Source organism: Oncorhynchus keta, unplaced genomic scaffold (assembly GCF_023373465.1).
Source record: "Oncorhynchus keta strain PuntledgeMale-10-30-2019 unplaced genomic scaffold, Oket_V2 Un_scaffold_9339_pilon_pilon, whole genome shotgun sequence".
NCBI lineage: Eukaryota > Metazoa > Chordata > Actinopteri > Salmoniformes > Salmonidae > Oncorhynchus > Oncorhynchus keta.
In genome coordinates, this window is record NW_026291016.1 from 145,244 (window position 1) to 171,296 (window position 26,053).

At 43.2% G+C, this 26,053-nt stretch overlaps 1 protein-coding gene across 1 annotated transcript in view; it reads right to left on the minus strand.

Annotated features, from left to right (window-relative positions):
* LOC127929643 (uncharacterized) overlaps positions 1-14,183 on the minus strand; it is a 133,503-nt gene extending 119,320 nt beyond the window's left edge. Inside the window, exon 1 of the mRNA XM_052517669.1 lies at positions 13,687-14,183. Coding sequence (XP_052373629.1) covers positions 13,687-13,864 — 178 coding nt within the window. The 5' untranslated portion in view covers positions 13,865-14,183. The remainder of the gene's footprint in view (positions 1-13,686) is intronic.
* Between the last annotated feature and the right edge of the window lie 11,870 nt (positions 14,184-26,053).

Sequence of the window (26,053 nt, forward strand, 5' to 3'; positions counted from 1 at the left end):
AGAGAGAGAGAGAGAGAGAGAGAGAGAGAGAGAGAGAGAGAGATAGAGAGAGACAGAGTGAGACAGAAAGAGAGTGAGTTGCTATTCAATACAGTAATACAACACTGCTGCATCATATTTAATAGACAGTACAGCCTGGATAGTAATCAGTTGAATTGATGAGAAATCCGAACCTAAATCGAAGTTGAATATAAAGAAATAAACAGAGGACACGTTGACAACAGTCTAAATATTACACCTCAGGACACGTTGACAACAGTCTGAATATAACACCTCAGGACACGTTGACAACAGTCTAAATATAACACCTCAGGACACCTCAGGACACGTTGACAACAGTCTAAATATAACACCTCAGGACACGTTGACAACAGTCTAAATATAACACCTCAGGACACCTCAGGACACCTCAGGACACCTCAGGACACCTCAGGACACGTTGACAACAGTCTAAATATAACACCTCAGGACACGTTGACAACAGTCTGAATATAACACCTCAGGACACCTCAGGACACGTTGACAACAGTCTGAATATAACACCTCAGGACACCTCAGGACACGTTGACAACAGTCTAAATATAACACCTCAGGACACGTTGACAACAGTCTAAATATAACACCTCAGGACATGTTGACAACAGTCTAAATATAACACCTCAGGACACCTCAGGACACGTTGACAACAGTCTAAATATAACACCTCAGGACACCTCAGGACACGTTGACAACAGTCTGAATATAACACCTCAGGACACGTTGACAACAGTCTAAATATAACACCTCAGGACACCTCAGGAATATAACACCTCAGGACACCTCAGGACACTCAGGAATATAACACCTCAGGACACGTTGACAACAGTCTAAATATAACACCTCAGGACACCGTTGACAACAGTCTAAATATAACACCTCAGGACACGTTGACAACAGTCTGAATATAACACCTCAGGACACCTCAGGACACGTTGACAACAGTCTAAATATAACACCTCAGGACACCTCAGGACATGTTGACAACAGTCTAAATATAACACCTCAGGACACGTTGACAACAGTCTAAATATAACACCTCAGGACACGTTGACAACAGTCTAAATATAACACCTCAGGACACCTCAGGACACGTTGACAACAGTCTGAATATAACACCTCAGGACACGTTGACAACAGTCTAAATATAACACCTCAGGACACCTCAGGACACGTTGACAACAGTCTAAATATAACACCTCAGGACACGTTGACAACAGTCTAAATATAACACCTCAGGACACCTCAGGACACGTTGACAACAGTCTAAATATAACACCTCAGGACACGTTGACAACAGTCTAAATATAACACCTCAGGACACGTTGACAACAGTCTGAATATAACATAGGACACCTCAGGACACGTTGACAACAGTCTAAATATAACACCTCAGGACACGTTGACACAGTCTGATAACAGTCTACAATCATAAGGACACCTCAGGACACGTTGACAACAGTCTAAATATAACACCTCAGACACCAGGACACCTCAGGACACCTCAGGACACCTCAGGACACCTCAGGACACCTGACAACAGTCTAAATATAACACCTCAGGACACGTTGACAACAGTCTAAATATAACACCTCAGGACACGTTGACAACAGTCTAAATATAACACCTCAGGACACCTCAGGACACCTCAGGACACCTCAGGACACCTCAGGACACGTTGACAACAGTCTAAATATAACACCTCAGGACACCTCAGGACACGTTGACAACAGTCTAAATATAACACCTCAGGACACGTTGACAACAGTCTAAATATAACACCTCAGGACACCTCAGGACACCTCAGGACACCTCAGGACACCTCAGGACACGTTGACAACAGTCTGAATATAACACCTCAGGACACCTCAGGACACGTTGACAACAGTCTAAATATAACACCTCAGGACACGTTGACAACAGTCTAAATATAACACCTCAGGACACGTTGACAACAGTCTAAATATAACACCTCAGGACACGTTGACAACAGTCTGAATATAACACCTCAGGACACCTCAGGACACCTCAGGACACCTCAGGACACCTCAGGACACGTTGACAACAGTCTAAATATAACACCTCAGGACACCTCAGGACACGTTGACAACAGTCTGAATATAACACCTCAGGACACGTTGACAACAGTCTAAATATAACACCTCAGGACACGTTGACAACAGTCTAAATATAACACCTCAGGACAGTTGACACCTAAATAGGACACCTCAGGACACGTTGACAACAGTCTGAATATAACACCTCAGGACACCTCAGGACACGTTGACAACAGTCTAAATATAACACCTCAGGACACGTTGACAACAGTCTAAATATAACACCTCAGGACACGTTGACAACAGTCTAAATATAACACCTCAGGACACCTCAGGACACCTCAGGACATGTTGACAACAGTCTAAATATAACACCTCAGGACACCTCAGGACACGTTGACAACAGTCTGAATATAACACCTCAGGACACCTCAGGACACGTTGACAACAGTCTGAATATAACACCTCAGGACACCTCAGGACACCTCAGGACACGTTGACAACAGTCTAAATATAACACCTCAGGACACGTTGACAACAGTCTAAATATAACACCTCAGGACACCTCAGGACACGTTGACAACAGTCTGAATATAACACCTCAGGACACCTCAGGACACGTTGACAACAGTCTAAATATAACACCTCAGGACACCTCAGGACACCTCAGGACACGTTGACAACAGTCTAAATATAACACCTCAGGACACCTCAGGACACTCAGTCTGACACCTCAGGACACCTCAGGACACCTCAGGACACGTTGACAACAGTCTAAATATAACACCTCAGGACACACCTCAGGACACCTCAGGACACACCTCAGGACACGTTGACAACAGTCTAAATATAACACCTCAGGACACACAACTCAATATAACACCTCAGGACAACAGGACACCTCAGGACACCTCAACACCTCAGGACACACGTTGACAACAGTCTGAATATAACACCTCAGGACACGTTGACAACAGTCTAAATATAACACCTCAGGACACCTCAGGACACGTTGACAACAGTCTAAATATAACACCTCAGGACACCTCAGGACACGTTGACAACAGTCTGAATATAACACCTCAGGACACCTCAGGACACGTTGACAACAGTCTAAATATAACACCTCAGGACACGTTGACAACAGTCTAAATATAACACCTCAGGACACGTTGACAACAGTCTGAATATAACACCTCAGGACACGTTGACAACAGTCTAAATATAACACCTCAGGACACGTTGACAACAGTCTAAATATAACACCTCAGGACACGTTGACAACAGTCTAAATATAACACCTCAGGACACCTCAGGACACGTTGACAACAGTCTAAATATAACACCTCAGGACACCTCAGGACACCTCAGGACACGTTGACAACAGGACTCAGGACACGTTGAATATAACACCTCAGGACACGTTGACAACAGTCTAAATATAACACCTCAGGACACGTTGACAACAGTCTGAATATAACACCTCAGGACACGTTGACAACAGTCTAAATATAACACCTCAGGACACCTCAGGACACCTCAGGACACGTTGACAACAGTCTAAATATAACACCTCAGGACACGTTGACAACAGTCTAAATATAACACCTCAGGACACCTCAGGACACGTTGACAACAGTCTAAATATAACACCTCAGGACACGTTGACAACAGTCTGAATATAACACCTCAGGACACGTTGACAACAGTCTAAATATAACACCTCAGGACACGTTGACAACAGTCTAAATATAACACCTCAGGACACGTTGACAACAGTCTAAATATAACACCTCAGGACACCTCAGGACACGTTGACAACAGTCTAAATATAACACCTCAGGACACCTCAGGACACCTCAGGACACGTTGACAACAGTCTAAATATAACACCTCAGGACACCTCAGGACACGTTGACAACAGTCTGAATATAACACCTCAGGACACCTCAGGACATGTTGACAACAGTCTAAATATAACACCTCAGGACACGTTGACAACAGTCTGAATATAACACCTCAGGACACGTTGACAACAGTCTAAATATAACACCTCAGGACACGTTGACAACAGTCTAAATATAACACCTCAGGACACGTTGACAACAGTCTAAATATAACACCTCAGGACACGTTGACAACAGTCTAAATATAACACCTCAGGACACCTCAGGACACCTCAGGACACCTCAGGACACAGGTTGACAACAGTCTAAATATAACACCTCAGGACACCTCAGGACACCTTGACACCTCAGACACCTCAGGACACCTCAGGACACGTTGACAACAGTCTAAATATAACACCTCAGGACACCTCAGGACACGTTGACAACAGTCTAAATATAACACCTCAGGACACAGGACCTCAGAAATATAACACCTCAGGACACGTTGACAACAGTCTAAATATAACACCTCAGGACACGTTGACAACAGTCTAAATATAACACCTCAGGACACCTCAGGACACGTTGACAACAGTCTAAATATAACACCTCAGGACACCTCAGGACACGTTGACAACAGTCTAAATATAACACCTCAGGACACCTCAGGACACGTTGACAACAGTCTAAATATAACACCTCAGGACACGTTGACAACAGTCTAAATATAACACCTCAGGACACGTTGACAACAGTCTAAATATAACACCTCAGGACACGTTGACAACAGTCTAAATATAACACCTCAGGACACGTTGACAACAGTCTGAATATAACACCTCAGGACACGTTGACAACAGTCTGAATATAACACCTCAGGACACGTTGACAACAGTCTAAATATAACACCTCAGGACACCTCAGGACACGTTGACAACAGTCTAAATATAACACCTCAGGACACCTCAGGACACGTTGACAACAGTCTAAATATAACACCTCAGGACACGTTGACAACAGTCTAAATATAACACCTCAGGACACGTTGACAACAGTCTAAATATAACACCTCAGGACACCTCAGGACACGTTGACAACAGTCTAAATATAACACCTCAGGACACCTCAGGACAGGACACCTCAGGACACCTCAGGTTGACAACAGTCTGAAATATAACACCTCAGGACACACAGTCTGAATATAACACCTCAGGACACGTTGACAACAGTCTGAATATAACACCTCAGGACACCTCAGGACACGTTGACAACAGTCTAAATATAACACCTCAGGACACGTTGACAACAGTCTAAATATAACACCTCAGGACACGTTGACAACAGTCTAAATATAACACCTCAGGACACGTTGACAACAGTCTAAATATAACACCTCAGGACACGTTGACAACAGTCTAAATATAACACCTCAGGACACCTCAGGACACGTTGACAACAGTCTAAATATAACACCTCAGGACACCTCAGGACACGTTGACAACAGTCTAAATATAACACCTCAGGACACCTCAGGACACGTTGACAACAGTCTAAATATAACACCTCAGGACACCTCAGGACACGTTGACAACAGTCTAAATATAACACCTCAGGACACCTCAGGACACGTTGACAACAGTCTAAATATAACACCTCAGGACACCTCAGGACACGTTGACAACAGTCTAAATATAACACCTCAGGACACCTCAGGACACCTCAGGACACGTTGACAACAGTCTAAATATAACACCTCAGGACACCTCAGGACACGTTGACAACAGTCTAAATATAACACCTCAGGACACCTCAGGACACGTTGACAACAGTCTAAATATAACACCTCAGGACACGTTGACAACAGTCTGAATATAACACCTCAGGACACCTCAGGACACGTTGACAACAGTCTAAATATAACACCTCAGGACACGTTGACAACAGTCTAAATATAACACCTCAGGACACCTCAGGACACGTTGACAACAGTCTAAATATAACACCTCAGGACACCTCAGGACACGTTGACAACAGTCTAAATATAACACCTCAGGACACCTCAGGACACGTTGACAACAGTCTGAATATAACACCTCAGGACACGTTGACAACAGTCTAAATATAACACCTCAGGACACGTTGACAACAGTCTAAATATAACACCTCAGGACACCTCAGGACACGTTGACAACAGTCTAAATATAACACCTCAGGACACGTTGACAACAGTCTAAATATAACACCTCAGGACACCTCAGGACACCTCAGGACACGTTGACAACAGTCTGAATATAACACCTCAGGACATGTTGACAACAGTCTAAATATAACACCTCAGGACACGTTGACAACAGTCTGAATATAACACCTCAGGACACGTTGACAACAGTCTAAATATAACACCTCAGGACACGTTGACAACAGTCTAAATATAACACCTCAGGACACGTTGACAACAGTCTAAATATAACACCTCAGGACACCTCAGGACATGTTGACAACAGTCTAAATATAACACCTCAGGACACGTTGACAACAGTCTAAATATAACACCTCAGGACACGTTGACAACAGTCTAAATATAACACCTCAGGACACCTCAGGACATGTTGACAACAGTCTAAATATAACACCTCAGGACACCTCAGGACACCTCAGGACATGTTGACAACAGTCTAAATATAACACCTCAGGACACCTCAGGACACCTCAGGACACGTTGACAACAGTCTAAATATAACACCTCAGGACACCTCAGGACATGTTGACAACAGTCTAAATATAACACCTCAGGACACCTCAGGACATGTTGACAACAGTCTAAATATAACACCTCAGGACACGTTGACAACAGTCTGAATATAACACCTCAGGACACGTTGACAACAGTCTAAATATAACACCTCAGGACACCTCAGGACACGTTGACAACAGTCTAAATATAACACCTCAGGACACGTTGACAACAGTCTGTGGGTCTGAATATAACATTACACGTTGACAACAGTCTAAATATAGGACACCTCAGGACACCTCAGGTTGACAACAGTCTAAATATAACACCTCAGGACACCTCAGGACACGTTGACAACAGTCTAAATATAACACCTCAGGACACGTTGACAACAGTCTAAATATAACACCTCAGGACATGTTGACAACAGTCTGAATATAACACCTCAGGACACGTTGACAACAGTCTAAATATAACACCTCAGGACACCTCAGGACATGTTGACAACAGTCTGAATATAACACCTCAGGACACCTCAGGACACCTCAGGACATGTTGACAACAGTCTGAATATAACACCTCAGGACACCTCAGGACACGTTGACAACAGTCTAAATATAACACCTCAGGACACGTTGACAACAGTCTAAATATAACACCTCAGGACACGTTGACAACAGTCTAAATATAACACCTCAGGACACGTTGACAACAGTCTAAATATAACACCTCAGGACACCTCAGGACATGTTGACAACAGTCTCAGGAATGACACCTCAGGACACGTTGACAACAGTCTGAATATAACACCTCAGTCAGGACACGTTGACAACAGTCTGAATATAACACCTCAGGACACCTCAGGACACGTTGACAACAGTCTGAATATAACACCTCAGGACACCTCAGGACATGTTGACAACAGTCTAAATATAACACCTCAGGACACCTCAGGACACGTTGACAACAGTCTGAATATAACACCTCAGGACACGTTGACAACAGTCTAAATATAACACCTCAGGACACCTCAGGACACGTTGACAACAGTCTAAATATAACACCTCAGGACACGTTGACAACAGTCTAAATATAACACCTCAGGACACGTTGACAACAGTCTGAATATAACACCTCAGGACACGTTGACAACAGTCTGAATATAACACCTAACACGTTCAGTCTAAATATAACACCTCAGGACATGTTGACAACAGTCTAAATATAACACCTCAGGACACCTCAGGACACGTTGACAACAGTCTGAATATAACACCTCAGGACATGTTGACCAGTCTAAATATAACACCTCAGGACACGTTGACAACAGTCTAAATATAACAACACTCAGGACACGTTGACAACAGTCTAAATATAACACCTCAGGACACGTTGACAACAGTCTAAATATCTCCTCAGGACACCTCAGGACACGTTGACAACAGTCTAAATATAACACCTCAGGACACCCAGGACATGTTGACAACAGTCTAAATATAACACCTCAGGACACCTCAGGACACGTTGACAACAGTCGAATATAACACCTCAGGACACGTTGACAACAGTCTAAAATAACACCTCAGGACACCTCAGGACACGTTGACAACAGTCTAAATATAACACCTCAGGACACCTCAGGACACGTTGACAACAGTCTAAATATAACACCTCAGGACACGTTGACAACAGTCTAAATATAACACCTCAGGACTCTCAGGACACGTTGACAGTCTAAATATAACACCTCAGGACACCTCAGGACACCTCAGGACACGTTGACAACAGTCTAAATATAACACCTCAGGACACCTCAGGACACCTCATGACACCTCAGGACACATCAGGACACCTCAGGACACGTTGACAACAGTCTAAATATAACACCTCAGGACACGTTGACAACAGTCTAAATATAACACCTCAGGACACCTCAGGACACCTCAGGACACCTCAGGACTCCTCAGGACATGATAGCCCAAATAAGCAGTATGATTCTTCACACTGAGATGTTTCATGAAACAATAAATTATCCATCTGCTATTTGTGCATTTACATAACGGAAAATATTTGCAAATCTTGTCTTGTGCAATGTGTTGTTTTTTGCTAGCTGAGATGAGTGAGATTTGTTATGTTTAATAAACTATCAACAATCAAATCTGTTGTTAAGAAAATCTGTGTGTGTATGAATCATTATTAATCTCTGTGAGAGTGTGAATGATTATTAATCTCTGTGAGAGTGTGAATGATTATTAATCTCTGTGAGAGTGTGAATCATTATTAATCTCTGTGAGAGTGTGAATGATTATTAATCTCTGTGAGAGTGTGAATGATTATTAATCTCTGTGAGAGTGTGAATGATTATTAATCTCTGTGAGAGTGTGAATGATTATTAATCTCTGTGAGAGTGTGAATCATTATTAATCTCTGTGAGAGTGTGAATCATTATTAATCTCTGTGAGAGTGTGAATGATTATTAATCTCTGTGAGAGTGTGAATGATTATTAATCTCTGTGAGAGTGTGAATGATTATTAATCTCTGTGAGAGTGTGAATGATTATTAATCTCTGTGAGAGTGTGAATGATTATTAATCTCTGTGAGAGTGTGAATGATTATTAATCTCTGTGAGAGTGTGAATGATTATTAATCTGTGTGGGAATGAATCATTATTAATCTCTGTGGGAGTGAATGATTATTAATCTTTGAGAGTGTGAATGACTATTAATTTGTCTGTGTGTGAATGATTGTTAATCTGTGTGGGTGTGAATGATTTTTAATCTGTGTGAGTGTGAATGATTATTAATCTCTGTGAGTGTGAATGATTATTAATCTGTGTGAATGATTATTAATCTCTGTGAAGTGTGAATGATTATTAATCTCTGTGAGAGTGTGAATGATTATTAATCTCTGTGAGAGTGTGAATGATTATTAATCTGTGTGGGCGTGAATCATTATTAATCTCTGTGAGTGTGAATGATTATTAATCTCTGTGAGAGTGTGAATGATTATTAATCTGTGTGGGCGTGAATCATTATTAATCTCTGTGGGAGTGAATGATTATTCATCTCTGTGAGAGTGTGAATGATTTTTAATCTGTGTGAGTGTGAATGATTATTAATCTGTGTAGGTGAGAATGATTTTTCTCAAACTTTAATCTACAGGTTTGTTTATTACATCTCAATTATAATTGTTCCGTTTAAATACCCTTTAAATGCAGTTTGATTTAATTTTTATTTCCTGCCTGATACTTTGTTTCCATCATTACAAATCCGTATCAGCGAGATCCAATGTCTGTTTACAAATGGCCCTTTTCTGTTTATCTCCACAATTACATTATCTCAACTGTGTTTCTGGCTGGATCCCATTATCTAAACTGAGTTTCTGGCTGATTCCAAAGAGCTGAAATCCATCACAGAGAATAACAGCAGCTGGGCTGTTGTTCTGTATTCCACTGTCCATACAACACCTCATCTCCAGTCCTGACTGCATACGACACCATTTAAAATGTCTGCTTTGTTTACTTCATTTATGATTATTGTTTATTTCACTTGCTTTGGTAATGTAAACATATGGTTCCCCATGCCAATGAAGCTCACTTAACAAAAATGTATTTAATTGATTTTAATTGAAAGAAAGAGAGAGAGGGAGATTTTGAAAAAAACTCCAGTCTTGACTGGATGCAACAGCTTTTAGATCCACCTTGGAGCAGTGTGAAGGGAGAAGAGATGGTTCCTCAACATGATGTGAAGGGAGAAGAGATGGTTCCTCAACATGATGTGAAGGGAGAAGAGATGGTTCCTCAACATGGTGTGAAGGGAGAAGAGATGGTTCCTCAACATGATGTGAAGGGAGAAGAGATGGTTCCTCAACATGATGTGAAGGGAGAAGAGATGGTTCCTCAACATGATGTGAAGGGAGAAGAGATGGTTCCTCAACATGATGTGAAGGGAGAAGAGATGGTTCCTCAACATGATGTGAAGGGAGAAGAGATGGTTCCTCAACATGGTGTGAAGGGAGAAGAGATGGTTCCTCAACATGATGTGAAGGGAGAAGAGATGGTTCCTCAACATGATGTGAAGGGAGAAGAGATGGTTCCTCAACATGGTGTGAAGGGAGAAGAGATGGTTCCTCAACATGGTGTGAAGGGAGAAGAGATGGTTCCTCAACATGATGTGAAGGGAGAAGAGATGGTTCCTCAACATGGTGTGAAGGGAGAAGAGATGGTTCCTCAACATGGTGTGAAGGGAGAAGAGATGGTTCCTCAACATGGTGTGAAGGGAGAAGAGATGGTTCCTCAACATGGTGTGAAGGGAGAAGAGATGGTTCCTCAACATGGTGTGAAGGGAGAAGAGATGGTTCCTCAACATGATGTGAAGGGAGAAGAGATGGTTCCTCAACATGATGTGAAGGGAGAAGAGATGGTTCCTCAACATGATGTGAAGGGAGAAGAGATGGTTCCTCAACATGATGTGAAGGGAGAAGAGATGGTTCCTCAACATGATGTGAAGGGAGAAGAGATGGTTCCTCAACATGGTGTGAAGGGAGAAGAGATGGTTCCTCAACATGATGTGAAGGGAGAAGAGATGGTTCCTCAACATGATGTGAAGGGAGAAGAGATGGTTCCTCAACATGATGTGAAGGGAGAAGAGATGGTTCCTCAACATGGTGTGAAGGGAGAAGAGATGGTTCCTCAACATGGTGTGAAGGGAGTAGTGATGGGCTCTACAGCCACTTGAGAGATGAAGAACCTGAGGGGCAGGATAATGCCTCCTCTCCGTGAAGATAGTGTATAATTACACAGACAAACTGCCCTGGTTTACATAATCACACTACAGCTAGCTAGCTACAAGTCATCGTGACAGTCCCCCCCCACTCTCTTCTCCACCTCTCTCTCTCCATCTTTCTCTTCCTCTCTCTTCTCCACCTCTCCTCTCTCTCTCCCCCACTCTCTTCTCCGTCTCTCTCTCTCTCTGTTTCCCTCCCTCTCTCTTCTCCACCTCTCTCTCTCTGTCTCTCTCTTTCCCTCCCTCTCGATCACTGAATAGATTAACCCACTCCCAGATTACTGGTAATTATTTGCTGGAGCTCAGGGAGGAACTTGCTTTTCCTTGTTAAGCCCCGTGGCATTGGTCCCAGTCCCAACGAGAGAGAGAGACAGAGACAGAGACAGAGAGAGGAGAGAGGAGAGAGAGAGTCAGAAGGAGTCATAGAGATAGAGAGAGAGAGAGAGTCAGAAGGAGTCATAGAGATAGAGAGATAGAGAGAGAGAGAGAAGACGGCCCAACAGAGATGGATATGGGTGGCCTGTCCTGCCCTTGGCTTCATGCTAGCTGGACCATCTTCCTAATTCAAGGTGCTCTCCAGACTCCTCTAGGTAATGCAGTCATGCATCACCAGATCTGCATCAAGTGTCAATCCAGTAGCTGAAGGGCTGTTTGAAGTCTCCTCTCTCTTCTCCTTCTCTGTCTTGTCTTTCCAATGTGGGTGGTGATGAAACCCTGATGGAGGCAGGCAACACATTCATCCTCCCTCAGTAGACAGACAGCAGAAATGACTGCAGGGGGGGGGTCCACATGTACACTGGTATCTGCATTATATATATGCCATTTAGCAGACGCTTTTATCCAAAGCGACTTACAGTCATGTGTGCATACATTCTACGTATGGGTGGTCCCGGGAATCGAACCCACCATCCTGGCGTTACAAGCGCCATGCTCTACCAACTGAGCTACAGAAGGACCACCGCATTATACTGTATCAGGATCACAACGCATCTCAGAGTATATGGAGTAGCTACGGGGGTTAGTGAGGATCATATTTCATCCGCTCTAGAAGTGAGTAAGGAGTGAAACTCAGTGATGTAACTGGACTCGTTGTAGATAGTGGTGTTGTTGACATAATGCACACGGACGCATGATGAAGTGTCACGGATACACATGGAGTGGCAAATTAGCTTGCCCTTGATCTTTATTCATTACATTATAATACGCAGATTATAGAAAATATCATATATTGTCCAGCATTTGCGGATGAACAATATGCCTCTACGCGCAACAATTAGTTTAGGTGGAAAAAAAACAAGGTGTGTTTTTGTTGATGTTCAAAAGTGGGTAAAAATGAAATCTGCTGATGTGACATGAAATGGGTTTGTCAACCAAATAGCAGATGTCGAGAGAGTCTCGTTTAAATAGGCTCATTTTCCTGCCTCCAAATACAACATGTTAATCTGTAGCCTACCACCGCAACACACCGTAGGTTGTGACATAGCTTCTTTATTTATATATTACATACACACGAGCACGAGACGATTCCCCTAGCAGGTAACTAGATAGTCTCAAAGTTGTTGTTTTTCAGAAATAAAGATTCATCCATTCGTTCTCTAATTGTATAATATCGGGGCCATTCACTCTAAGTGGTCGCGGCGTCACTATCTGAATACTAAACAGCGCACCTAAAGTCAACCTGGAGGCGCTGGCAGGTCTGTGACCAACATTCAATACTTTGGTTCCATATCGTTGTTCATGAACCTACTACACGACCCCGTAAAGGTACTTAACCAGAGGGGTTCAGGAGGAAAGGCACGAGATCCACAAGACTAAACCCCACAGCAACAACAAAAAGAGCACAAAATGACCCATCATGTAAAATGTGGTTATTGTAAGTTAATAATAAAAAACATCGTGATGTATTATATTACAAAACTGCAGTGCATGGCCGTTACTCAAGTCAGTCACAATCCACGAGTTACTAACCCAAGCAGCTCACGTATGCTATTCGGATGAGTGTACTGCAAGAATATCTATCGAGACTCCGCTCAAAGCCTGCATTGAGCGCAGCCGAAGAAAAATGCGTCCCTGGCTCTCCATCCAAAACCCCTTGCATTTTCCGCGCACGTCCATAAAGCTACAATCGATTTTCTCCCGGAACCAAAAATAAAGCAGAACCAGAAGAAATACTGCAATGACGTACCTTTCACACACGAGAACATCATTGAAAACATGAGATTCCAGAATATAATTCCAGTTCTAATCCTCATGGTTCTAGATTGAACTAAATCCGTCCGGCAGCATTTAACGCTTCTTCTATTGATCATGTCAGATAGTTCGATAGATCCCGCGTAGTATCCGTCTCTATGCACAGTTTTCATATTTACAACTAAACGTGTATTTAGGTTGGGAAGTAATTCCTTTTCAGCCAGAGACAGCAATCCGTAGTGCTATGCAAGACGCTGAGAACGAAGCTAAAAGTGAACAGTGGATTTTAGGAGAGCACAGCAGCGGCAGCAACCTTGATGTGGACTCAACCATCTCGCCGAGAGGGGCATCAAGTATAATCTCTGGTGTGTTCTTGTCTATCGCTGTATCTCCCTGCACCTCGCTGCCTCTCTGCTCTGCTCAAACCTCCGCGATGGAAAGCTGTGCTTTAGGATGCTGTCGTATCAATCGGGCCATTCAACTGGACTCCGTTCATTTGCAAGCTGCTAAACAAATCATTAGCTCAATAGAAACCCCAATACAAAAGCACACGTGTATAAAACCAATGAGAGATAATGGGAGCGTGTTGTTTTGGGGGCAGCTGGATGTAAAGGCTTGACAGCAATGTCATTCTAAAAAAAAGCTGAAGAAACAAACCCGCCTGCTAGGCAACAGCAGAACTATCATTTATTGTCGCTGATGAGAATCACATTTGCAATACAAAGACGAGATGATTATTGTAAGGAATGCTGAACTGCACGAGGCGAGAGTTCTTCTGCCCTCTGCAGGTTTTAGTAGTCACTTTAAACAGGAAGTGAATGCTGTGATTTAAATCGTCTTAACTGAAACACCAAACTATTCCATCATTCGTTGTGAGGGTTTAGCCTATTTCTATGACGCTTTGGGAAGAAAAGTCTGTCCGTCTGATGCCTATAACGTGTTGATTTAACGTTTTAGTAGCCTGAAAAGTTATACGTGAATCAAACGAAGTGAATCTGAGTTATTGTTAAGTACATGCTGGGCTTTACTTCTGGCCATAAAGCAACACAATCTCACATTCAATTCGTGCAAATTTGTACAAAAACTATTTTAGCAGATATCGTGCATTTCTTTGTGTTGTTGTTGTTGCGTTTCTGTGTGGCTTAATTCGTGTGAAAAGACTCGAATTTTTGTGCTACTTAATTTATCGGAAAATACATTTTGGGGGGTTATTAGATATTATGGTGTTCTACACTTTTTAATGTTTTTATGTATATATAAAGAAAAGTGTAAACAACCCGATATTGTTAATCAACCAGATTGTCACCAAAACAGTTATAATATAATAGTAGCCTTACATTGTAGCTTTCTTTCATAAACACCAATACTGTTTTCTATGCTTGTTTTCACTTAACTTGGGGAGGCAGCTGGTTAGAATGTAGCCTAGTGGTTAGAATGTAGCCTAGTGGTTAGAATGTTGGACTAGTGGTTAGAATGTAGACTAGTGGTTAGAATGTAGACTAGTGGTTAGAATGTAGCCTAGTGGTTAGAATGTTGGACTAGTGGTTAGAATGTAGCCTAGTGGTTAGAATGTAGCCTAGTGGTTAGAATGTAGACTAGTGGTTAGAATGTAGCCTAGTGGTTAGAATGTAGCCTAGTGGTTAGAATGTTGGACTAGTGGTTAGAATGTAGACTAGTGGTTAGAATGTAGACTAGTGGTTAGAATGTAGCCTAGTGGTTAGAATGTAGACTAGTGGTTAGAATGTAGCCTAGTGGTTAGAATGTAGCCTAGTGGTTAGAATGTTGGACTAGTGGTTAGAATGTAGCCTAGTGGTTAGAATGTAGCCTCGTGGTTAGAATGTAGCCTAGTGGTTAGAATGTAGCCTAGTGGTTAGAATGTAGCCTAGTGGTTAGAATGTTGGACTAGTGGTTAGAATGTAGCATAGTGGTTAGAATGTAGCCTCGTGGTTAGAATGTAGCCTAGTGGTTAGAATGTAGCCTAGTGGTTAGAATGTTGCCTAGTGGTTAGAATGTAGACTAGTGGTTAGAATGTAGCCTAGTGGTTAGAATGTAGCCTAGTGGTTAGAATGTAGCCTAGTGGTTAGAATGTAGACTAGTGGTTAGAATGTAGCCTAGTGGTTAGAATGTAGCCTAGTGGTTAGAATGTTGGACTAGTGGTTAGAATGTAGCCTAGTGGTTAGAATGTAGCCTTGTGGTTAGAATGTAGCCTAGTGGTTAGAATGTAGCCTAGTGGTTAGAATGTAGCATAGTGGTTAGAATGTTGGACTAGTGGTTAGAATGTAGCATAGTGGTTAGAATGTAGCCTCGTGGTTAGAATGTAGCCTAGTGGTTAGAATGTAGCCTAGTGGTTAGAATGTTGCCTAGTGGTTAGAATGTAGACTAGTGGTTAGAATGTAGCCTAGTGGTTAGAATGTAGCCTAGTGGTTAGAATGTTGGACTAGTGGTTAGAATGTAGCCTAGTGGTTAGAATGTAGCCTCGTGGTTAGAATGTAGCCTAGTGGTTAGAATGTAGCCTAGTGGTTAGAATTTAGCCTAGTGGTTAGAATGTAGCCTAGTGGTTAGAATGTTGGACTAGTGGTTAGAATGTAGCCTAGTGGTTAGAATGTTGGACTAGTGGTTAGAATGTAGCCTAGTGGTTAGAATGTAGCCTAGTGGTTAGAATGTAGCCTAGTGGTTAGAATGTAGCCTAGTGGTTAGAATGTTGGACTAGTGGTTAGAATGTAGCCTAGTGGTTAGAATGTTGGACTAGTGGTTAGAATGTAGCCTAGTGGTTAGAATGTAGCCTAGTGGTTAGAATGTAGCCTAGTGGTTAGAATGTAGACTAGTGGTTAGAATGTAGCCTAGTGGTTAGAATGTAGCCTAGTGGTTAGAATGTTGGACTAGTGGTTAGAATGTAGCCTAGTGGTTAGAATGTAGCCTCGTGGTTAGAATGTAGCCTAGTGGTTAGAATGTAGCCTAGTGGTTAGAATTTAGCCTAGTGGTTAGAATGTAGCCTAGTGGTTAGAATGTTGGACTAGTGGTTAGAATGTAGCCTAGTGGTTAGAATGTTGGACTAGTGGTTAGAATGTAGCCTAGTGGTTAGAATGTAGCCTCGTGGTTAGAATGTAGCCTAGTGGTTAGAATGTAGCCTAGTGGTTAGAATGTTGGACTAGTGGTTAGAATGTAGCCTAGTGGTTAGAATGTTGGACTAGTGGTTAGAAAGTAGCCTAGTGATTAGAATGTAGCCTAGTGGTTAGAATGTAGCCTAGTGGTTAGAATGTAGACTAGTGGTTAGAATGTAGCCTAGTGGTTAGAATGTATCCTAGTGGTTAGAATGTTGGACTAGTGGTTAGAATGTAGCCTAGTGGTTAGAATGTAGCCTCGTGGTTAGAATGTAGCCTAGTGGTTAGAATGTAGCCTAGTGGTTAGAATGTAGCCTAGTGGTTAGAATGTTGCCTAGTGGTTAGAATGTAGACAGCCTAGTGGTTAGAATGTAGCCTAGTGGTTAGAATGTAGCCTAGTGGTTAGAATGTTGGACTAGTGGTTATAATGTTGGACTAGTGGTTAGAATGTAGCCTAGTGGTTAGAATTTAGCCTCGTGGTTAGAATGTAGCCTAGTGGTTAGAATGTAGCCTAGTGGTTAGAATGTAGCCTAGTGGTTAGAATGTAGCCTAGTGGTTAGAATGTTGGACTAGTGGTTAGAATGTAGCCTAGTGGTTAGAATGTTGGACTAGTGGTTAGAATGTAGCCTAGTGGTTAGAATGTAGCCTCGTGGTTAGAATGTAGCCTAGTGGTTAGAATGTAGCCTAGTGGTTAGAATGTTGGACTAGTGGTTAGAATGTAGACTAGTGGTTAGAATGTTGGACTAGTGGTTAGAATGTAGCCTAGTGGTTAGAATGTAGACTAGTGGTTAGAATGTAGACTAGTGGTTAGAATGTAGCCTAGTGGTTAGAATGTAGCCTAGTGGTTAGAATGTAGCCTAGTGGTTAGAATGTTGGACTAGTGGTTAGAATGTAGCCTAGTGGTTAGAATGTTGGACTAGTGGTTAGAATGTAGCCTAGTGGTTAGAATGTTGGACTAGTGGTTAGAATGTAGCCTAGTGGTTAGAATGTAGCCTCGTGGTTAGAATGTAGCCTAGTGGTTAGAATGTTGGACTAGTGGTTAGAATGTAGACTAGTGGTTAGAATGTTGGACGAGTGGTTAGAATGTAGCCTAGTGGTTAGAATGTAGACTAGTGGTTAGAATGTAGACTAGTGGTTAGAATGTAGACTAGTGGTTAGAATGTAGCCTAGTGGTTAGAATGTAGACTAGTGGTTAGAATGTAGCCTAGTGGTTAGAATGTAGCCTAGTGGTCAGAATGTAGACTAGTGGTTAGAATGTAGACTAGTGGTTAGAATGTAGCCTAGTGGTTAGAATGTAGACTAGTGGTTAGAATGTAGCCTAGTGGTTAGAATGTAGACTAGTGGTTAGAATGTAGCCTAGTGGTTACAATGTAGCCTCATGGTTAGAATGTTGGACAAGTGGTTAGAATGTAGCCTAGTGGTTAGAATGTAGCCTAGTGGTTAGAATGTAGCCTAGTGGTTAGAATGTAGCCTAGTGGTTAGAATGTTGGACTAGTGGTTAGAATGTAGCCTAGTGGTTAGAATGTTGGACTAGTGGTTAGAATGTAGCCTAGTGGTTAGAATGTTGGACTAGTGGTTAGAATGTAGCCTAGTGGTTAGAATGTAGCCTAGTGGTTAGAATGTAGCCTAGTGGTTAGAATGTAGCCTAGTGGTTAGAATGTTGGACTATTGGTTAGAATGTAGCCTAGTGGTTAGAATGTAGCCTAGTGGTTAGAATGTAGACTAGTGGTTAGAATGTAGCCTAGTGGTTAGAATGTTGGACTAGTGGTTAGAATGTAGCCATGTGGTTAGAATGTAGCCTAGTGGTTAGCATGTTGGACTAGTGGTTAGAATGTAGCCTAGTGGTTAGAATGTAGACTAGTGGTTAGAATGTAGCCTAGTGGTTAGAATGTTGGACTAGTAGCCAAAAGGTTGTAAGATCATAAGCTGACAAGGTAAACAAATCTGTCCTTCTGCCCCTGAACAAGGCTAGTTAACCCACTGTTCCCCTGAACAAGGCTAGTTAACCCACTATTCCCCTGAACAAGGCTAGTTAACCCACTGTTCCCCTGAACAAGGCTAGTTAACCCACTGTTCCCCTGAACAAGGCAGTTAACCCACTGTTCCCCTGTACAAGGCAGTTAACCCACTGTTCCCCTGAACAAGGCAGTTAACCCACTGTTCCCCTGAACAAGGCAGTTAACCCACTGTTCCTCTGAACAAGGCAGTTAAGCCCACTGTTCCCCTGAACAAGGCAGTTAACCCACTGTTCCCCTGAACAAGGCAGTTAACCCACTGTTCCCCTGAACAAGGCAGTTAACCCACTGTTCCCCTGAACAAGGCAGTTAGCCCACTGTTCCCCTGAACAAGGCAGTTAACCCACTGTTCCCCTGAACAAGGCAGTTAACCCACTGTTCCCCTTAACAAGGCAGTTAAACCAATGTTCCCCTGAACAAGGCAGTTAACCCACTGTTCCCCTGAACAGGGCAGTTAACCCACTGTTCCCCTGAACAGGGCAGTTAACCCACTGTTCCCCTGAACAAGGCAGTTAGCTCACTGTTCCCCTGAACAAGGCAGTTAACCCACTGTTCCCCTGAACAGGGCAGTTAACCCACTGTTCCCCTGAACAAGGCAGTTAACCCACTGTTCCCCTGGACAAGGCAGTTAACCCACTGTTCCCCTGAACAAGGCAGTTAACCCACTGTTCCCCTGAACAAGGCAGTTAACCCACTGTTCCCCTGAACAAGGCAGTTAACCCACTGTTCCCCTGAACAAGGCAGTTAACCCACTGTTCCCCTGGACAAGGCAGTTAACCCACTGTTCCCCTGAACAAGGCAGTTAGCCCACTGTTCCCCTGAACATGGCAGTTAACCCACTGTTCCCCTGAACAGGGCAGTTCACCCACTATTCCCCTGAACAAGGCAGTTAACCCACTGTTCCCCTGAACAAGGCAGTTAACCCACTGTTCCCCTGAACAAGGCAGTTAACCCACTGTTCCCCTCAACAAGGCAGTTAACCCACTGTTCCCCTGAACAAGGTTTTAAAAAATACTTTCGCCTACTGCTAGTCAGAAATGCTCTTTCCCTTTTATGATTTCCTTCATAACACATTTAGTATTTATATTTAGTGGAGCCTACATTACACAGTTTCCTTCATATTTAGTGGAGCCTACATTACACAGTTTCCTTCATATTTAGTGGAGCCTACATTACACAGTTTCCTTCATATTTAGTGGAGCCTACATTACACAGTTTCCTTCATATTTAGTGGAGCCTACATTACACAGTTTCCTTCATATTTAGTGGAGCCTACATTACACAGTTTCCTTCATATTTAGTGGAGCCTACATTACAGTTTCTCAATGTAATACCACCCAACACAATGTAATACCACCCAACACTATGTAATACCACCCAACACTATGTAATACCACCCAACACAATGTAATACCACCCAACACTATGTAATACCACCCAACACAATGTAATACCACACAACACGATGTTGAGAAACAGAATGCTTCCCACCACTAGATCAATGTAATACCACCCAACACAATGTAATACCACCCAACACTATGTAATACCACCCAACACAATGTAATACCACCCAACACTATGTAATACCACCCAACACAATGTAATACCACACAACACGATGTTGAGAAACAGAATGCTTCCCACCACTAGATCAATGTAATACCACCCAACACAATGTAATACCACCCAACACTATGTAATACCACCCAACACAATGTAATACCACCCAACACTATGTAATACCACCCAACACGATGTAATACCACACAACACGATGTTGAGAAACAGAATGCTTCCCACCACTAGATCAATGTAATACCACCCAACACTATGTAATACCACCCAACACTATGTAATACCACCCAACACAATGTAATACCACCCAACACTATGTAATACCACCCAACACTATGTAATACCACCCAACACAATGTAATACCACCCAACACGATGTAATACCACCCAACACAATGTAATACCACCCAACACAATGTAATACCACCCAACACAATATAATACCACCCAACACGATGTTGAGAAACAGAATGCTTCCCACCACTAGATCAATGTAATACCACCCAACACAATGTTGAGAAACAGAATGCTTCCCTCCACTAGAGCACATAAGCGGGACGTGAGCGGAACGTGATCCCAACGCTGCCACCAGGGCAGCGGACAAAATGAGCTGCAAACAGGGACTGTAACCAGGGGTCATACTTGACAAAATGAGCTGCAAACAGGGACTGTAACCAGGGGTCATACTTGACAAAATGAGCTGCAAACAGGGACTGTAACCAGGGGTCATACTTGACAAAATTAGCTCCATTGTTGCCCTGAAAGCTTAGTATTCCTCTGGGCAGAGGCAGTAGGCCTACAATGCTGGCATATGCCTTGTTCCAGCAGCCTGAATACTGTATATAACATGATTGACACGACTGTAATAATCATCATGTTTCGGCCTTTGGAAGTACCATAAGTGTAAGCCAACATAATTCATTATTTTACATGAACCTGTTTAACTGCATTGATATGTCTTAATTGATTATAGAACAGACTCGTTATAGATATGTCTTAATTGATTATAGAACAGACTCGTTATAGTTATGTCTTAATTGATTATAGAACAGACTCGTTATAGATATGTCTTAATTGATTATAGTCCAGACTCGTTATAGATATGTCTTAATTGATTATAGTCCAGACTCGTTATAGTTATGCCTTAATTGATTATAGAACAGACTCGTTATAGATATGTCTTAATTGATTATAGAACAGACTCGTTATAGATATGTCTTAATTGATTATAGTCCAGACTCGTTATAGTTATGTCTTAATTGATTATAGAACAGACTCGTTATAGTTATGTCTTAATTGATTATAGTCCAGACTCGTTATAGTTATGTCTTAATTGATTATAGTCCAGACTCGTTATAGATATGTCTTAATTGATTATAGTCCAGACTCGTTATAGTTATGTCTTAATTGATTATAGAACAGACTCGTTATAGATATGTCTTAATTGATTATAGAACAGACTCGTTATAGATATGTCTTAATTGATTATAGAACAGACTCGTTATAGTTATGTCTTAATTGATTATAGAACAGACTCGTTATAGTTATGTCTTAATTGATTATAGTCCAGACTCGTTATAGTTATGTCTTAATTGATTATAGTCCAGACTCGTTATAGATATGTCTTAATTGATTATAGTCCAGACTCGTTATAGTTATGTCTTAATTGATTATAGTCCAGACTCGTTATAGTTATGCCTTAATTGATTATAGTCCAGACTCGTTATAGTTATGCCTTAATTGATTATAGTCCAGACTCGTTATAGTTATGTCTTAATTGATTATAGAACAGACTCGTTATAGTTATGTCTTAATTGATTATAGAACAGACTCGTTATAGATATGTCTTAATTGATTATAGTCCAGACTCGTTATAGTTATGCCTTAATTGATTATAGAACAGACTCGTTATAGATATGTCTTAATTGATTATAGAACAGACTCGTTATAGATATGTCTTAATTGATTATAGAACAGACTCGTTATAGATATGTCTTAATTGATTATAGAACAGACTCGTTATAGATATGTCTTAATTGATTATAGAACAGACTCGTTATAGTTATGTCTTAATTGATTATAGAACAGACTCGTTATAGTTATGGCTTAATTGATTATAGAACAGACTCGTTATAGTTATGGCTTAATTGATTATAGAACAGACTCGTTATAGTTATGTCTTAATTGATTATAGAACAGACTTGTATTTCTGATCAGTTTGATGTCATTTTAATGGACTTTTTTTTTTTTTTTTTTTTCTTTAAAGGACATTTCTTAGTGACCCCAAACTTTTGAATGGTTGTCTATATCCAGAGGAGATGTTCAGTAGATGGGAGAAATGATATTCACCACATTAAGTCCTTGAATTTTAACTCCTGTCACTGAAAATATGGTGAATTTCATTATTACCATAAAGCCAGCCGGGAGGGAGCCCAAATAATATAACATATAATATAAAAGGTAATATGATAAAGCAGTGCAGTAATTGGGTACTGTCCGTGGTGCTGAACTCAGAGAGACTGGGTACTGTCCGTGGTGCTGAACTCAGAGAGACTGGGTACTGTCCGTGGTGCTGAACTCAGAGAGACTGGGTACTGTCCGTGGTGCTGAACTCAGAGAGACTGGGTACTGTCCGTGGTGCTGAACTCAGAGAGACTGGGTACTGTCCGTGGTGCTGAACTCAGAGAGACTGGATACTGTCCGTGGTGCTGAACTCAGAGAGACTGGGTACTATCCGTGGTGCTGAACTCAGAGAGACTGGGTACTGTCCGTGGTGCTGAACTCAGAGAGACTGGGTACTGTCCGTGGTGCTGAACTCAGAGAGACTGGGTACTGTCCGTGGTACTGAACTCAGAGAGACTGGGTACTGTCCATGGTACTGAACTCAGAGAGACTGGGTACTGTACATGGTACTGAACTCACAGAGACTGGGTACTGTCCATGGCGCTGAACTAAAAGATACTGGGTACTGTCCATGGTGCTGAAATCACAGATACGGGGTGCTGTCCATGGTGCTGAACTCACAGAGACTGGGTACTGTCCGTGGTTCTGAACTCAGAGAGACAAAGCATTGGAGAATAGTAAATGGACACTATTCAGCATTATTATTATTACTATAGATCCTTCTAATAGAAGATCCTGGTTCCAGCTATTCAGCATCTATAGATCCCTCTAATAGAAAGCTATTGATGCTTGGCCATGATGCTTTTCCCTTTTAGGATGTTTAGGCAGATTGCTCACCCTGTTTCTACTGTAAAGATGGCGTCATGAGGAAAGGTAAAGGAAAGGTGCTGGCCTGACTCCCTGTCTGTTGATGAACAACTGGCCTGACTCCCTGTCTGTTGATGAACAACTGGCCTGACTCCCTGCCTGTTGATGAACAACTGGCCTGACTCCCTGCCTGTTGATGAACAACTGGCCTGACTCCCTGCCTGTTGTTGAACAACTGGCCTGACTCCCTGCCTGTTGATGAACAACTGGCCTGACTCCCTGTCTGTTGATGAACAACTGGTCCGACTCCCTGCCTGTTGATGAACAACTGGCCCGACTCCCTGCCTGTTGATGAACAACTGGCCTGACTCCCTGCCTGTTGATGAACAACTGGCCTGACTCCCTGCCCGTTGATGAACAACTGGCCTGACTCCCTGCCTGTTGATGAACAACTGGCCTGACTCCCTGCCCGTTGATGAACAACTGGCCTGACTCCCTGCCTGTTGATGAACAACTGGCCTGACTCCCTGCCTGTTGATGAACAACTGGCCTGACTCCCTGCCTGTTGATGAACAACTGGCCTGACTCCCTGCCCGTTGATGAACAACTGGCCTGACTCCCTGCCTGTTGATGAACAACTGGCCTGACTCCCTGCCCGTTGATGAACAACTGATCTCCTGATCTCCTCTGCCTGTTGATGAACAACTGGCCTGACTCCCTGCCCGTTGATGAACAACTGATCTCCTGATCTCCTCTGTCTGTTGATGAACAACTGGCCTGACTCCCTGCCTGTTGATGAACAACTGGCCTGACTCCCTGCCTGTTGATGAACAACTGGCCTGACTCCCTGCCTGTTGATGAACAACTGGCCCTGACTCCCTGCCTGTTGATGAACAACTGGCCTGACTCCCCTGCCTGTTGATGAACAACTGGCCTGACTCCCTGCCTGTTGATGAACAACTGGCCTGACTCCCTGCCTGTTGATGAACAACTGGCCTGACTCCCTGCCTGTTGATGAACAACTGGCCTGACTCCCTGCCTGTTGATGAACAACTGGCCTGACTCCCTGCCTGTTGATGAACAACTGGCCTGACTCCCTGCCTGTTGATGAAAACTGGCCTGACTCCCCTGCCCGTTGATGAACAACTGGCCTGACTCCCTGCCTGTTGATGAACAACTGGCCTGACTCCCTGCCTGTTGATGAACAACTGGCCTGACTCCCTGCCTGTTGATGAACAACTGGCCTGACTCCCTGCCTGTTGATGAACAACTGGCCTGACTCCCTGCCTGTTGATGAACAAATGGCCTGACTCCCTGCCCGTTGATGAACAACTGGCCTGACTCCCTGCCTGTTGATGAACAACTGGCCTGACTCCCTGCCCGTTGATGAACAACTGATCTCCTGATCTCCTCTGCCTGTTGATGAACAACTGGCCTGACTCCCTGCCCGTTGATGAACAACTGGCCTGATCTCCTCTGTCTGTTGATGAACAACTGGCCTGACTCCCTGCCTGTTGATGAACAACTGGCCTGACTCCCTGCCTGTTGATGAACAACTGGCCTGACTCCCTGCCTGTTGATGAACAACTGGCCTGACTCCCTGCCTGTTGATGAACAAATGGCCTGACTCCCTGCCCGTTGATGAACAACTGGCCTGACTCCCTGCCTGTTGATGAACAACTGGCCTGACTCCCTGCCCGTTGATGAACAACTGATCTCCTGATCTCCTCTGCCTGTTGATGAACAACTGGCCTGACTCCCTGCCCGTTGATGAACAACTGATCTCCTGATCTCCTCTGTCTGTTGATGAACAACTGGCCTGACTCCCTGCCTGTTGATGAACAACTGGCCTGACTCCCTGCCCGTTGATGAACAACTGGCCTGACTCCCTGCCTGTTGATGAACAACTGGCCTGACTCCCTGCCTGTTGATGAACAACTGGCCTGACTCCCTGCCCGTTGATGAACAACTGGCCTGACTCCCTGCCTGTTGATGAACAACTGGCCTGACTCCCTGCCTGTTGATGAACAACTGGCCTGACTCCCTGCCCGTTGATGAACAACTGGCCTGACTCCCTGCCTGTTGATGAACAACTGGCCTGACTCCCTGCCCGTTGATGAACAACTGGCCTGACTCCCTGCCTGTTGATGAACAACTGGCCTGACTCCCTGCCTGTTGATGAACAACTGGCCTGACTCCCTGCCCGTTGATGAACAACTGGCCTGACTCCCTGCCCGTTGATGAACAACTGGCCTGACTCCCTGCCCGTTGATGAACAACTGGCCTGACTCCCTGCCCGTTGATGAACAACTGGCCTGACTCCCTGCCCGTTGATGAACAACTGGCCTGACTCCCTGCCTGTTGATGAACAACTGGCCTGACTCTCTGCCTGTTGATGAACAACTGGCCTGACTCCCTGCCTGTTGATGAACAACTGGCCTGACTCCCTGCCTGTTGA